At 41.4% G+C, this 16,562-nt stretch overlaps 1 protein-coding gene across 1 annotated transcript in view; it reads left to right on the forward strand.

Annotated features, from left to right (window-relative positions):
• CACNA1C (calcium voltage-gated channel subunit alpha1 C) overlaps positions 1-16,562 on the forward strand; it is a 446,904-nt gene that overhangs the window by 310,901 nt on the left and 119,441 nt on the right. Inside the window, exon 10 of the mRNA XM_086755747.1 lies at positions 11,071-11,161. Coding sequence (XP_086611873.1) covers positions 11,071-11,161 — 91 coding nt within the window. The remainder of the gene's footprint in view (positions 1-11,070; positions 11,162-16,562) is intronic.

Genomic DNA, 16,562 nt, shown 5'->3' on the forward strand with positions numbered 1-16,562 from the left:
GCACAAATCCTCATTTCCATTTACAAAGTTCACAAACCTCAGCATGATGCATCTCGCTTCTCCTTGTCCTCTTGAGGAAGGATTGCAGTCAGACGTGTCCCTCTAAGTGCAAACTATAGGAGTCCTGTAGTGGACCCCAGCATAGATAACACAGGGGACACTGGAGATCAGGATGAGAATGCTACCAACTACCTTAAAATCCATAGGCTGAAGTAGCAGATGTTAAGCATCAGGAAAGGGATGCAGCGGCAGAGCTGCATGGATCCTTGCAGATGTGCAGATCAAAATGTAAGTGTATTATCTAGCTGTTTGAAGAGCCACGAGCAGAATAACAGGGCTATGCCAGGTCACGAATGACTTGCTTTAACACAGTTGTGTGAGGGAAGCTTGCATAACACCTGCCCACACTAAGCTTAGCTCAAGCTGTTGTTATCGGTCCTTCGCTCTCCTGCATGCTAGAAGTATTTGCAAACTAGGAATCTGTTATTTCAAGGCCACTGTCAAATGCCTGTTTCTTTGGCTCAGGGTAATTGACCTATTCTCAATGCCCTACTCAAGAGGTGTAAAAGCTTTAATTACAGGTTTGACAAGCTGACTTTAAGGACAAAACTCCTTAACTTCAATTATTTGCTTTTCTCCTGGCTGCACAGTAACATACAGCCTGCCCAGCTAGCATGTCTCATGCTTCTGACTCATGTGATATTGTGATACTAGTGTCTAGTATCAGACTAGTCATTATGTTAGCAAAAGTGTCTGAAAGAACACCACATGCAGGAGCCGTGCAGAAAATCACAAGTATTTTATTTACTAGGCACAGAAGAAATGTAACAGACTAGGATTTCAAAACAGAATTTTATGCACATTTCAGAACAGGAGAGGTGATTTCCACTTCAGATCATGAAGTTGAACAGAATCTGTTCGATGTGATCCATGAATGCTGCTACAGGGGTCCAAGGAGTTCACACAGCCGGGGCTCCAGAGTAACCTAGATGTTGTATGTGTGTTGATGTACCTGTCCATCAGTGAACTGAATTGCTTTCCCACAGCCCCTTCACCTGTGGCCAGCCTCTGCCCAGTTGCCCTGCCTGTCCTTTGAAATAGTATAGCCCAACTTCTCCCTCACATTCACTTTTCCTTTTTTTTTTTTTTGTGATGTTCTGCCAACAAGGGCCAGCTTCCAGAATAATAGTTTCCTTCTTCAATGCCAGATATAATCCTCAGAGAGACCTGCCTTCTCATTGGTACAATTCCTGCCTAAGCTCCCTGGCTGCAGGTTTGTGCGAGCTCCCTCTGGGAAACATTTCCATTGTGAGCTACCAGGGCATGACTCCCCACATGCTGGACCATCCAAACAGTTCCTGCTGTCCTGACATATCCTTTTATGTGCTCCAGCCTACAAAGTGTAGGCCACTCACCAAGTTTTCAGGCGTCACCCACCTTGAAATGGCTTGTGACAGGAAGAACTGTCATAAAACAGCCACAGCTGCATCTCAGTCACTTTGAAGTTTAGCAATCTAGGTGGCAAGCAACGCTCCCCAGAGAGTTTCTGATGACCTAAGCAGATTGACTTGGAACTAGCTTCTGTAATTTTTTTGCTTCTCCTGAGCTCTGCAGGGAAGACAGGATTCACAGGGCTGTCAACTGAAAGAACAAAGATACTTCTGCTGAAGCAGAGATCCTCATCAAAGTTACTGATTCACCACTCAGATGTATGTTTGGATGGGTGGGCAGATGCAGAAGTTCCCCCATGTACATGAATTTTAGGAAACACATGCCCAGCTTCAAAACCACATCTGTACTTGAAACGTATGTGCTGGTTATTTTCATTAATAACAATGCTAGTGAGCAAAATCTGAATAGCATCACGATTATTAGAGGGACAAAAGCAATCAAAGCAGGAGGGATTTCTTCTTTTAGTTGTTGATTATAGACCCTTGAGGGCACTTTCTTTGTGGCTAGTTATTTTGTTCATGATCAATATTTGTATCACTTCCCAGCACATTATCTACAGTGTTTGCAGCTCTCATGCTCCCATTTCAAGGCGCCTGCCAGACCAGCCTGCAATAATAGAATACTTCTCTCTTAAAAGTGAGATGCTCCTGCTTGTTGTGCCCGTGTATCATTTTGTGGGATAGATTCAGACACGTTTGATGGCAATGCCACTTGTTCAACCTTCTTCTACTAAAAGTCATAAAGAATGAGAGAGAAATCTTGCCGAACCATTTAGAATGCTGTTGTGATTTGTTCACCATCACAAAATACTGTTGAAAGAGTCATAGATACTCAATTGTTGCACTTTTCCTTTTTTCTTTCTCCTTTTTTCTTTTTTCTTTTTTTTTTCTTTTTTTTTTTTTTTTTGGTTTTTTTTTTTTGTTTTAATGGATTGCTTCAGAATTCTGTGGGGAACCAGAGGACTTGCTAAGAAGTATTAGACTGATACCAGAGACTTACGCTATAAACCATATGATGGCAAGTAAATGCATTGCACTTTGGCAACTTTGTATTGTTTGAGTTATAGAACACTGGAACAGGTTGCCCAGAGAGGTGGTGAATGCCCCATCCCTGGAAACATTCAAGGCCAGGTTGAGGCTCTGAGTAACCTGATCTGGTCGGGGATGTCCCTGCTCCTTGCAGGGGGGTTGGACTAGATGACCTTTGAAGGTCCCTTCCAACCCTAACCATTCTATGATTCTATGATTCTATGATAAACAATACAACTCATTTATCAGACAAGAAAACCAGTTTAGAATGTCGTAGGAGGATCCAGATTCAGGAGAGGAATATTTTTTGAGATCTGTTTGAGTAGCAGCTCTGTCACCCTGTGATCCAGCCCATCTGTCCTCCTTCAGCCACAGGGATGAAGAGAGTAACTTCCATTGCACTTGCAGGCAGATACTCTGCAGTGATTGAACTCCTATAACAGACTTGGATGTTTGCTCAGCAGTACAACCAGTTACGCAGGGAGACTGCTCAGTTTGCCCTTTTTAGCAGAAAGTTAGATTCCTTTCTGTAAAGTCTGCTTTTAGGTGAGTCTTGCATCCTGTGCTTACGAGACATTTGGAGGTTCCGCAGGTTGTGCAAAGAATCCCTTTGATACTCGGGCAGCAAAGTGAGAAGAGAATTTTAAGTTCTTCCATTCAAATACAGAACAGAACATGTGTGAGGCTTGCAAAGGCCAGGGCCAGGACTTTGACTGTGCCCATTACATGGTCATGTGCATTCTACTCACTGGCTGAAATAAAGAAATATTTGTGGAATGCTGCATATTGCTGTCAATATTGCTATAAAAAGAAGAAAAATGGCAGCTGTTTAAAGTAGCTGAGGAGTTTGTTCTACTAAAATAAGTCCCTGGAAGATTAATTAGTGGCAGGGTAATGCATCAGAGGTGTGCAGCATGTGGTAATGACAGATCTGTTAATCACATGACGGTACAATTGATACATCTCTCCTATTCCTCTTTGTGTACCGTATAAATTCACTTAGCCCATGACTGCATCCCTCAACATCATAGAATGCGTATGTGCATATGGTGACCCTCTGGAAAGGAAGAGGGACATGTAAAAGCAAGTCTTTTTATATAGAATCATATAATCATAGAATGGTTAGGGTTGGAAGGGACCTTCAAAGGTCATCTAGTCCAACCCCCCTGCAAGGAGCAGGGACATCCCTGACTAGGTCAGGTTGCTCAGAGCCTCATCCAGCCTGGCCTTGAACGTTTCCAGAGATGGGGCCTCCACCACCTTTCTGGGCAACCTGTTCCAGTGTTCTATAACTCGCATCGTAAAAAATTTTTTTCTAATTTCTAATCTAAATCTACCCCCGTCTATTTTAAAACCATTACCTCTCGTCCTATCGCAACAGGCCCTACTAAACAGCCTTTCCCCATCTTTCTTGTAGGCCCCCTTGAGGTACTGGAAGACCGCTATCAGGTCTCCCCAGAGCCTCCTCTTCTGCAGGCTGAACAGCCCCAGCTCTCTCAGCCTGTCCTCATAAGAGAGGTGCTCCAGCCCTTTTATCATCTTTGTGGCCCTCCTCTGGACCTTCTCCAACTGGTCCAATGATATACATTGCAATTGATATTGAAAAATATATAATTTATCTGTGAATGAAAAGTTTGACAATGCTCCATCTCAGTGTTGGCAATATTCCTACTTTCTACTGCTCCATTCAGTAAACTGTTCTACATTGCATCAGTCTCCTTTGATGCAGTCCAGCTTCCAGCCTGGTTTTGCTGTAACGGCAAGCCCTGTTAAAACATACTGGCTGCAGCACCTTTGCTGCTGGTTCACTGGTGTAAAGATCTTTTTAGCAAAAGCCTTTTTCTGTTTGGCTGAAGTGGAAACAACTGGCAATCACTTTATGGCTCTTTATTACTATCCTAGATTCTGTGGCCAACCTTGAATGAAAGTATGAATCAAGCTCTCTCTCCTTGTGATTGCAGTCGTTTCTATGTAACCCAAAATTATGTTATGCAAAGTGTATGTATTACCTGTATTTAGTGTAATGTTGTGTGTATAATACTATCTGGAGGAGCATTGGCCTTGGTAAGCATTTTACAAGTATATTCACAATTTTTCTGGCTTTTTTTTTACTGTACTAGATCCATTGATGCATTCTGTCTAACTTTGGGAGGTATGTAATCACCAAGATTCTACATATAATTCAATTTTCCTTTCCTCTTCTCCTGTAGCAGCTCCCTGTTGCAGAACTCCCTTTCAAAACAGAAAACCAAAGAGTTCCCCAGTTGTATGTAGTATATTTTCCTGACAAAATCACTAGATCTAGATAAAACTATTCATTTACCTCTGCACAGTTTACTTTCTGTGTGCTGCTTGCATTTAAGACATACTCATTGATTGTTACCAAGACACTGTGTGCATCTAGCAGAATGAAAGCTGTATCTTATTTGAATTAATGGGTAAGATGAATGAGTGCCGCATTTCCAAAACAGGCAATGAGAAGAGGAAAGCTAGGCAATATTCATGTATTAATTAAAATGAGAGCTCTCCACTGAAAAAATATGAGTTGGTTGATATTCTGACAGCTGCCCATAGACTTATTCATGAAATGATGGGCATGAGAGGCACCATGGGATGCAGATTTTTTACTGGAGACAAAGTCATTCACTTGATGAACATTCTGTTAAAGGAAGCAACCTGGATATTGCAGTTTATTCTTGTTGTGCTTGATAGAAAAAGAAATCTTAAATCCCAGCTGGAGAATTTACAGGACTTCTTTGCTCTTTAGATTTGCTTTATAGTTTCGTGCAATCTGGCTTGGGAGACATTAGCATCAGTAATAACTATAGTACTTAGCACTTATTGTAATGTGTGTCATCTGCAGACCTCCCAGAGGTTTGCAAGGTGAGTGCAGAATTATAATCCCCATTTTAGAGAAAATTAACAGATACGTGGAAAGGCTTGGTCATATGGTCAAGGTGACCCAATAAGGTGAAATGGTGGTGGAGTGACGTCAGGTCTTTCTGACCTCAAATACCAGTGTGGGCAAAAGGAGTGATTTAGACCCACACTTTGCAAAGTAATTCAATGCCAGTAGAAATTGGAGTGTTGGAGAAATTGAAGTCTCATTAAGCATATTAGAAAACTCAATTAAGTGTATTGTTGCTTTTCCTGATCTGAAAACCCACTATGGGTCTTTTTCAATATGAATGAACATACTGTTGGATAGTCACGCTGTTTCAAGTCAGGTGCCTGACCCAAGGGCGTAAGGTAAATGTCCAGCCTGTCCATATGGTTGAGAGGGACATCAGTATGGCATTCAGAAAACCTGTGATAGGAATATATCTGCCTCTCTAGCCAAACTCAAAAAGCTAGACCAGGGATGTGAAGTCAGACAATGTGAATAGCACCTGACATATCCAGTTCTAAAACTAATGGCCAGATCTGCAAAGTAATGTAGTAACATGTCCTGTTAAAATCTATGAAAAGTTTATGATTTGTCTATGCTTGTGGAACTGGGAAGCCTTTGCCTCTGCATGACCTCTCAGTCTTAAATTGTCACGGTATTAAAGTGAGATTCAGTAACAAGTGTGGCAACATAGTATAATCCATAGAGATAAATCTGAATATTAGAATTGCTTCTACTGCTGAGATGACAAACGTCATAAATGCAAGGTACAACAGTGGTAATGATATTTCTGAACTAGGAGCAAATATTATTCTCCAAGTATGTAGAGGAAAAATTCTCTCAGGGCTACACAGAAGGGTATTTGCTTGTGCCAGCTTTCTGTTTCAGTGGTTGGCTGTCTTCTGGCAACCTGCCATCTAATAATTCATTGCATGTCCGTAGGGCATTTCACTGGAGAAGGGACATATGTTAGTGCAAGAGTAGATCTGGTATCAGTGCTTAATGTCAGTGACACGGAACAGAGGCTCTCAAAGGGTCCTGCACATCTATCTGTCTAGCCAGTCACAGACTGCAGACTCTTTGTCCTTATTTCTGTCTGTGGGTCTCATAACAGAACGTTACATGAAGACTTTCTCAGATTTATTTTTGTTTTTAAGGAGGCTGCTACATAGCTTTTTGGTTGTTGTTGTTGCTTTAGTTGCTGCAGGAAAGCTTTATAAGTAATGTGAAATTGGAGTTTAGGTAATCCAGGAGAAAAAGTCTACACTGGGAGATGAGCCACTCTGTGGCAAGACATAAGAAGTGCAAAGGCTTCATAAGCAACTGTAGAGAAAGTAAAAAAACTACTTGTCCTTATGGTTTGCACTCTGTTGAAACCGTGAGATGCTTGCACGCTTTTAAAAAGTTGTTTCACTTCATTTTAATAAACTGCTGTGCTGTGTTACTTAGAGAATATGTAACTAGTGGGAGATTTTATCAACCAGAGTGAATTATGGATGTGATGATAAATCCAAAAAAAAAAAAAAAAAAAAAAAAAGAGGTTGCCATGTAAGCATAGCATGATTTGCCCCAGGAACAGGTACACAGGGATGAGATGCCCAATCATAGGAGATGTTCTTTCATAGGAAGGTCAGATTGGATGGGGCTTTGAGCAATCTGATCTGGTGACAGATGTCTTTGTCCATGGCAGAGGAGGTGGACTAGATGATCTTTAAAGGTCCTTTCCAACCCAAACCGTTCTATAATTCTGTGAAATATGTAGTACCTTCTATGGGACCTGTCCCTGTACTGGTTTGGTTGAAGTGAGCCACCCACTCTGTGTACTCATTGCCCTGTTAGTTGCACTGCTGCTCCTGGTGTAGTCTGGCAAAGGCAAACTGCTTGATGGAAATGTCTTCTCACCCCTTTAACTGCTTACTGTCAATCAGGATGGAGGGGTGAGGGGGCAGAGTTGTTCTCTACTGTCAAGAAGGCACCTATATACAACATGGGTATTTAGTTGCTTGACCTCATATCTTAGGATGTTAGGTGTGTGGTTGAATAGTGTGCACAGGGATCGATCACTGCCTTGTCCATGCTGCAGTTTGGATGCTGAAGCACCTGCAATGCAAAGTATGTGGTAGATGGAAGACTTAATGGTCTGCTTGAAGGCTGGGAAGTGGGAAGGTGGGGGGCCCACAGGGAGACAATGTGCCCTCCATGTCTGCCACAACCAAACCCTCTGGGGATCTCTGTTTTGGTTACAAGCAGTGGATTTCTTGAAGTTGACAGAGAACTACTCCTGTAAGAGTGCCTAAATCACTGGACACACACAGCACAGGGGGTGAGGGACCAGGATTTCTGCTGCTAAGTCCCTCTGTGCCCAGGTGAGAGGAAATCTACTTTTGCCTCTTTTTTTTTTGCTTTTATCTCACTTCCCAAAATTACAAGGAGGAAGTGGCCAGTGAGATGGCACAGTCTGTATACCATGGTCCTAAACATAACTCTGGTCTGGATTAGAGCCCACCATTTAGAAAAAAAAAAAAATCTCTTCCTGATTAAAACATTCCTGTGGTGGATTTACCAGCAGCATTCTTGGTACATGGTTCCAGTAATGAATTACCTGGACTGCAAAAAATGCCTGCCTTGTTTCTAGACTGGAGCCAGGGTGCCAATATCCCCTGATACCAAAGGCTATGTGAGGTGCCAGGCAAAATAATTGATTGGCCCACTGAGAGCATACTACATTGGGGAATACAGTCCTAATCTCCTGTCTGTCCTGACTTTTAACTTCTAGTCCATCATTCCTCTTATACTTGATACCGTCTTAATACTTTTTATTGTCTTTAACATTTTCCATCGGTGCAGTGTAATGAATTCGTATAAGCTAGTGCCAGCAAGCTAGCCTGAACCACAGGAGTCTCTTCAATCCACATGCTGCTGCACCTGCATCCCTCCCTTTGCCTTTCTGCAGCAGTAAGATTAGGGAAGTGTGAGTACGCTCTAAGACTTCTCTGTGCACGCACATCAGATCTGTAGGGGCTGGGGACGTTTGTGTATAATACGCAGAGCATCAACATTAAGTAATGCCATGAAAAGCCACGCAGCCGGAGGACATCAGAGGGCAAGCGCCAGGTGTAAAATCAAATGGAAATAATGAGGCACTGTCTATGGTTATCCTAGTTTGGGTAAGGCGGTGTACGTCTGAGATGGGGAAGGACAGAGAAATGTGACTACCCCGGGTCAGGAGATAACCTGGGGACAAATTTTGATTGCCTTAGTCTCATCAGTTTCAATAGGTCAGACAGTCAAACAAGATGAGTTTTGCTATTGATATGACTGGAAAAAAAGATTTTACCTATAAACTTAAATTCGACAACTTCATGTTCTCAGAAGTCAGATATCAAAAAGGCACAGAAAGCAAGGAAGAGTTTTCCTCTGATGATCTGTTATATTATTTCATACTTCCATATATCTTTGGTTTTAATTTTGTACTTTTAATTCACATGATGAAGTTTTCAGACAGAAGTGGATGTCATGTGTAAGCTGAGTTCCTTGTTTTTTTCTTTTGCCTGTCACTGGCTGCATGTTCTCTATTGATGTCTTGTTCCTGATACTTGACACTGACCATCTTGTCTGTGAAAGGAAGCACTCCAGCTGGCTTGCCTGATAAGAAGAAAGGAAAGTTTGCTTGGTTTAGTCACTCCACAGAAACCCATGGTAATGTTCCACTGCACTCTGTGTCCACACTGCCTATATCTGTGTATATGTGTCTTTATATCTCTATATGGACTAACATATCTATACCTTGTATACTTCTGCATGTGTGTGCCTTGCTTTTTCTATTGCTTGTGCAGTGTCCTCTTCATGCACTCAAGATAATAAGCTGCTCTGCAAATCAATCTCTTGCTAATGTCTTCAAAATTGTTTTCCATTTGCAAATAAACTCAAATATGTCTTGAAAGTGCTTTACTTCATCCTCAAAGATGACTCGCAAAATAGCGGCGTTTTGTGTTTTTCCTGAAGGGCTTAGTCTGGACCAAAAATTTTAATTATGAATGTTGTTTTTTTCTTACAGCTTACTTGACTGTTTCATGTACATCAAAATATGAATTCAGTTGATTCCTTCATTTGTCTTTCCAAACAGACAAGATTATTAAAACATCTAGTCTTTGTAAAGAAACAGACACCACGAGAGTACAATATTTTGTAGTTATGTCAAGAGTAAAAAAGAGTCCATTATTTCATACTGTCCTAAGTACACAGCACAAGAACTTTATATTTCCCAAGACATATGTTGTAGGCATGTGAATTGTTGGGATGGGGTGAAGGAAGTATAGTTAATTTTGAGACACATTTGTACCATAATGATTTCAAAGCAGGAACCCAGGGCCTCTTTGGAAGAATCTTCTGATATCTTTCTAGCCTCTGGAGGAAGACCTGGTCCCATGAGCTGTTAAACATCTGCCCAGTTGAAATGCAGAACCTATTTATTCTACGTTTCCTCCTTTTGCACCAAGGACCCACAAATAGATATGTTCTTAGTACTGAGTAACGTGTTCTTACAGGCTGTTAGAAGCTTCTCCAACAGCTGATAGTGCATGCTGTCAAGTCTCACCTGAGATATATATCCAACTGCTAATATAGGTCATGTTCTGAAGTTCTACCAGGCGTCCGTGAGATCTGTTTAACTCCTCCATCATTCAGTTTTAAGTATCATTTTTTTCATTTGTTTTGTGTATTTGAATAGCAGGGAGGAGATAAGAGGACACACATTTGATCCTCTCCATTGTCCTAACTTATGTTGAATGATTATATATTAGGAGTTCTTAGCATTCATATAGGAGCTGGGAGCAAGTAGAATGGAAATTGTGATTCTTTTTTTTTTTAATGATCTGTAGAAGCAAATAAAATATTGTGGTTTCATAACAAATAGAAGATGTGACAGGTCCTTGAATCGACATGAGATATGTTCACACCTAAAGTTACTTTCATTTATGTTTGTTCCATGACACTTCTGTAAAAGCCTAGGAGATTCTGTCCAGTTCTTAGTTGGTGGATGTCAACATAAAATCTCCACCATAGTCCATATCCGCTAGCTCCTTTGTTGGTAATATCTGAGTGAGGCAGAGAGTCTGAATTCCCCTCTTGTCCCTGTAGGTCCAGTTTATAAGTGTAAGGTTGAAAGACATTAATGGTTAGTATATGACAGATGAGCCATCAGTATTACTTACGTGGTGCTTGCTATCAGGCTAGCAGAAGCGTCTGAATACCTGCCATTCTGGTACTTTTTATTTGCTCTCTACTCATCGCACAAGAGACTGGGGAGGGCAGTGAGATGGTTGGGCTGGTGCAAGTACAGGGGCATTTTTTCAAGTGTTCCGCTGAATCAAGCAAAAGCTTCTTTGTTGGCTTTGCCAGGTTCTCTAATTTTCAATGATTCTCATTCATAAAATTTCCAGGAACTGGCTCTGAAAGAAAGAGAGCAGCTGCTTCTTCCCTTTTCTTTAGCATTTGAGTATCCTGTGTATGTTCCTGAAGTCTACCTGCCCAGCACGGCCTGTGCAGGGAGGCACTAAGCTTACACAGCAAATTGCTTAATCCTCAGGAGCTGCAGCTGAGAGTCTTTTGATTAAGCCAGTTCCTTCACTCATGTGATTCATTAATAGATGTGCCAGGTTCTAATGGCCAACCCTCTCCTTTTCTTCCTTTTGACTCTTACAGTGAGCATGCCCACCAGTGAGACAGAGTCCGTGAACACAGACAACGTCCCTGGAGCAGATATGGAAGGCGAAAACTGCGGTGCTAGGCTAGCGTGAGTACATGTACACAGATATATGTATGAAGGGGTTGGACTGAGCTTGGTGGGGTAAAGCCAGGGCAAATGTCAGGCTTTTTAAGGGGAAGGAAACCCCTCAATGGATGAAAGGAGGGGGTGCAGAAGATCTGTTGATCCTGGTTCTTATCTTAATTGCAATGTGAACTCACTCTGGACATTAGTGGAGAGCCTCTGGGCTTACATAGATGTAAATAAAGCACAGGATGCCCAAGATAAGCAGTTCTGGTTTTGCATAATAGTGAAAAGAAGAACTGATGGATAACAGTGGTCTTATTTTAAAATTCCTTTTTGGTGATAGATAATCAAATCCAGTATATGTAGACCAAAGAGTGGAAGTGAGTCATCTATTTTAATTTCTCTAATGATTCTTGTACACTTTTTCAGTGTCTTGTAATAGAAATACATAGATGATAACTTCCATCCTGCAGCCTGAATTACACCCTTCAAATGCTGAACACAATACCATAGTGACAGAGAAATTCATCAGTTAAGAGGGAGTAATGCTTCCTTGAAATTGCACCATTGTAGTTAATGGAGATGCTCAAGAATATGTGAGATAGCACTTACAGAATACTATATTATGTAGTGTATTTTTTTTGCAAGAATAGGCAAGAGGAGTCCTTTATTCCCTTTTGCATGACTTGAACAAAAATTGTCTGTGAGGGAATATGTTAGGCCCTCCAAATTTCCTTGAAGAATTGACTAAGCATATCAATGCTATAGCTTGTACTATGCTGGAGTATTTTGAGGCTCTGTCGTGTCCTTGGGCATACCTTCAGCCCTTCAGAGTTGGTCAAATGCTCATCATAATTATGTAAGAAACATTCTATTTTGCCAGACCTGTGGTCCAGCTGGCCCAGTGTTCAGGTCCTGACTGTGACAGGAGAACAAGTGCGCAAGCCTGGCCATTTCCTACTTTCCAGTCCCCTTTTATGGCTCCCAAATTCATGCTTGTTGGATTAGAGATGTTAGAGGGCACACTTCTGCTTTTTGCCTTTAGTGGACCTGTCACCCATGGATTTATCTGAACCTGCTAAGACTGTCTGCCCTCACAATCTCCTGTGGCCACACGTTTCAGAAATCACTAACTGCTGTGTAGACAAGTGCTTTCTTGTATCTGTTTTAAGCTGATTTACTACCCCTTGCAGTGAACGTCCTCTCCAATGTCCTCTCCTCCTAATACTGTGAGATTTGGTGATCAACGCTTCCACATTCAGCTTATCTATCACTTTCAGGACTTCGTAAACCTTGATTGTATCTCCCACACACACCCTTGGCCTTCTCCTCTACAAACTGAAGAGGAGGAGATCTTATCTACATTACAAGATGTGTTATGTGGAATATGTTGTAAATTCAATCAGCATTCCTGTAAGTGTCAGCCAGTGACTTTACAAACCCTAGGAGAAATTATTTGTGATAGCTTTCCTTCACCTGCCTGCTGTTGCCTGCCTGCTGAGTCTGGCTTTTTAGTTTAGAGTATGAACTCTCTTCTGAAGGAATCAGGCTAGATCTATTCATGGTGCTAAGGCAGTTGTAGCTCTCCCTTTAGCACCCCCACCAAGTTTCTTGTGCTTTTGTTGCATTACAGGAAGCAGCAGCTGGATATGTGACCACTTCTTCCAGCTGGATCCAATTTGGAGAACAACCTCTATTCTGCAGTTATGGTTCCCAACACAATGGGTCCCCTGCTGCTACACAGTACCAACAACAATGGCAACCATTACTACAAAGTTGCATATATTTTAAATATTACAGCTTGCATCCATTTAATGCCCTTAATCCCAAAGGACCCTAAAGCACTTTATGAACTGTAAATGCAGGGATTGTTTTCACAGCATTAGAGTTCAGCCACCTTCAGGGTAAAATTTGGCAGATGTTTGAAAACAAAGGGCGCAAGTGTATAAGGAGATGATGAGGGACAGCTTGTTTTGCACTGAAACTGCATGGGGAATTTTGGCAAGCAGAATATAATTATCTTAGCTGGCATGTGGCCAGGAGAGTTGAAGTTAAACCCAGCTCTAAATGTAATCATGACTTAGAATGGAGTTTACTTAAAATAGCCCGATGTGCCCAGAGGAGAATGACAATGCTGTAGTCTGGTGCAGTGATCACTATACTCCTGCCATTAGGAGAAGGGATGGCTACATCCAACACATTTTAGGGAAGAAGACATAGGAAAATGACAGGAAAATAGCACTTCATTTCTTCTTCCCATGTTGTAAATGTTAAAACAGGGCTTTAAGTTTCACCAGAGCACGACATGTAAGAGTCAGGGAGATAAACAGTTTCCTTGCCACTTTCCACTTCATTTGAAAATGGGTGATGTATAGTAGGGGAAATGAAGTCTGTTACTGAGAAGAGCTTTTTTTAGCCCTTACCCAAGGACAGTTAAGATCCTCAAGGCCTCACTCAGATTGCTTTTCATCTCTAAGAGATGGATAGGCTCCTTCAACCAGGAAAACGAATGGCTGTATCACTATATTTTAAATTCTGGAGTGAGATACAAATTTTGCCAGTGCTTCCTGCTTTTGTAAAATACTTGTTTAGACTTTTGGAGTTGCAGATTCCTCAGTTATGGGTAAATTCAAATCTGCCTTTAATTCTGAGGCTTGGAATCCTTTTGGATTTGTTTTGTTACTGCATTACACACTCAGACAGAGAGAGAAACGAACTTTCCTGGTTTTGAAAAGTATTAAATCCTCTTCTTCTCACTGAGCCCTCATTTAAACCTCGCATAGGCCAATATTGCTGCTGGAACATATAAAATGTAAGCAAGAATTTATTTGAATGAGTGTTTTCCTTTATTGGAACCTAAGAGCATCAGAATTTGGCCCAGTGTTCAAGAACAGAGATAATTCATCTGGTAAGTCAGTTGAGCTTTTCAGATAAGTTCCTCATCTAGTATTAGTGACTTTCAATAAGTATTAATAATTATACTCATGCCACCCTGATTACTCTAGTTGAAGATTATGCCCGGACTTTTGAGCAGTCATCTGCCCTCTAGATTTTGTTTTTACAGTTGAAATGGCTAGAGAAGCTTTTTGTTCGATTGTTGAGTTTCATCTATTGCAGACGAAGCCTGCTAAAGTGACCTAGTGGCCATGGCCTGGCTGTAAACACATTTTTTCCCAGAGAGCAGAGACTGCACTGGGCAAGCTGCTACCAGATATGACTAAGGCAACAGGCAGATTTCAAATCAAAGGTAATATATTTATTTATTCAGTGGCATCAGGCTGCTAGGGCATTTAACCACCCCAGCACCACCCCCATGGTTACAGACTGACCTTGCCATCAGAATGCGCTTATGATAAAAGGAAAAAAGTACCCAAGAGACTGAAAGAGGAGGCATTTTTATTGAAGATAACTTAGAATTACTGGCAGTTCTTTCTGTTCTTATAAAAAAAGCTGTAGAGCTTTGAAAGACAGGGTCTGTGAATGACAGAAAGATCTGCTTGAGAAGCCAGGCTCAAGCATGCTTTTTGGAAAAGGAGATCTTCTCTGACAGCCTTTCTCAGCTCCACAGAGACATATGCTATGTGAGATCAGGAGAGTACCTCTCAAACACAAGCTATCTTCTACTGAAGAATTGTCTCAAAGAAGCTTTTATTTCTATAGTATCCACACTATAGAGACTGCCTTCATCAGCTGCGCTGTCTGGAGCAATGCCAGTCTTCAAACCAGGAGGAGGAGTTTAAGGAGGAATCTAACATCTAATATCTCTCTGCTTATTGTGTAAATCCAGTTTCTTAGAATTAAAACTAAACAAAAAAAAAAAAACCCACCTCATTCATATTCATTCCTGGTATAATTCTGCTGCCATCAGGAGAGCTGTGGCAGGGAGTAGTTCCCTTCCTAAGGTGGGTGTTAGCTTTGTCAGGCATCTGAATTTGAAAAGGGTTTTGTAAGGTTCCACGGGACATTGAAAAGCGTTCACAACTTCCACAGTCTATCATCCCTGTCATAGCGTCGCCTTGTATTACACTGACATCTGCCCTGCACTAGAAACACGACAGCTTTTATCCTCAAGGACAACATTTGGAAGTGGAACATATCTTCTGATATGTCACAGCTTTAATAACCTGTTGCCTCTGGGTACAAAGAAACATGTTTCCTCTGCAACAAGCATCAAAACAAGCATCAGTGGGATAAACCCAGAACTAGTAGCAATGGGTTTCTATTTACAGGATAGCTTTATACCCAGGACTTCCCAATAGCGAGTAATTTCCCTGAGCCTCAATGGTTACTGCCGTGCAGGACTTAGATTCCTGAGGACAGGCTATTGCTCATAATCAGTAGTAATCTGTTCTATGTGGGATGTCAGGATATGTAATCATCCAACACAACCAGAATGTTAATTTTCTAATACAACTCTACAGATCTGGAGTACCACAATAGAGATTGCTTTTATACATATATATTAGCTAAAAAAAAAAAAAAAATACCTTTGTGGAAACTAATGTTCCATAGAGGCTCAATAGAAAAGTGAAGCACTTGAGTTCAAACAGAAATAGAGCTTAAAATTATCTGCTTTCACTGAAATAATAAGCCACTTGGCATTTTCACGTTGGCCAAGATTTTCATACATTTTGGGGATAGTTCAATTGCTTTTCCACCAAAGAGGGTTAAAAAAATAAACCAGGATAAACCAAAATGAACAACCTACACTGGCTTTCCCACTGAAAATGATGTGTCCTGAAAATATTATGAATAATGGAAGCTTTTCCTGGCTGTTGAACCATCAGTGATTTTCCCTTCGTGCTATTCTGGCCAGGAACATAGTTCCTGTGCAGTTCTTGCAATAATCAGTGTAGTAGCCAGTGATAAAGGTGAAAGAGTTGGTTTGCTTGCAGATTCACTGTAGTTGCTGCTGGTTTTCACAAGATAGCCTCCTTCTGTGAGGACAAAACCACATCAGGAGTCCCCACCACATCAGGAGCAGTGGTAAGAAAAGTCTGCCAAAAGCTCTGAAACCACTTCTGACTTCATCAGGAAAACACAAAGGATCAACCCTTATGTGTCAGCCTCAGCTACTGCTCTCCAATTTATTATGAGCAAGGTGTTTTTGATACTCGCAGTCAGCTCTAGATGTGTGTCTAAAGGATAATAGCATGCCCTTGTGGAGGAGGAATTATCTTCTTACCTCAGATTCTGTGACAGGCCTTGCCTGTGACTTGCCACAGGGAGAGCAGGATTATTCACTAAATGCTGAAGTGCTGGCCTATTTTCCCAGCCTGTAAGAAAGCCTGTTGAATAGCAAACCAGCTGAATTTTAAGCTAGACAGGTTTTCTTAATGATGATTCTTTTCTTAAGGTAGATTCTTACTGCTGGCCAGCAAGCCCCTTTCTCTTAAAACCAGCATCGCTCCCTTCAGGCTGG

This window comes from Chlamydotis macqueenii, chromosome 1, assembly GCF_036417535.1.
Source record: "Chlamydotis macqueenii isolate bChlMac1 chromosome 1, bChlMac1.mat, whole genome shotgun sequence".
Classification (NCBI taxonomy): domain Eukaryota; kingdom Metazoa; phylum Chordata; class Aves; order Otidiformes; family Otididae; genus Chlamydotis; species Chlamydotis macqueenii.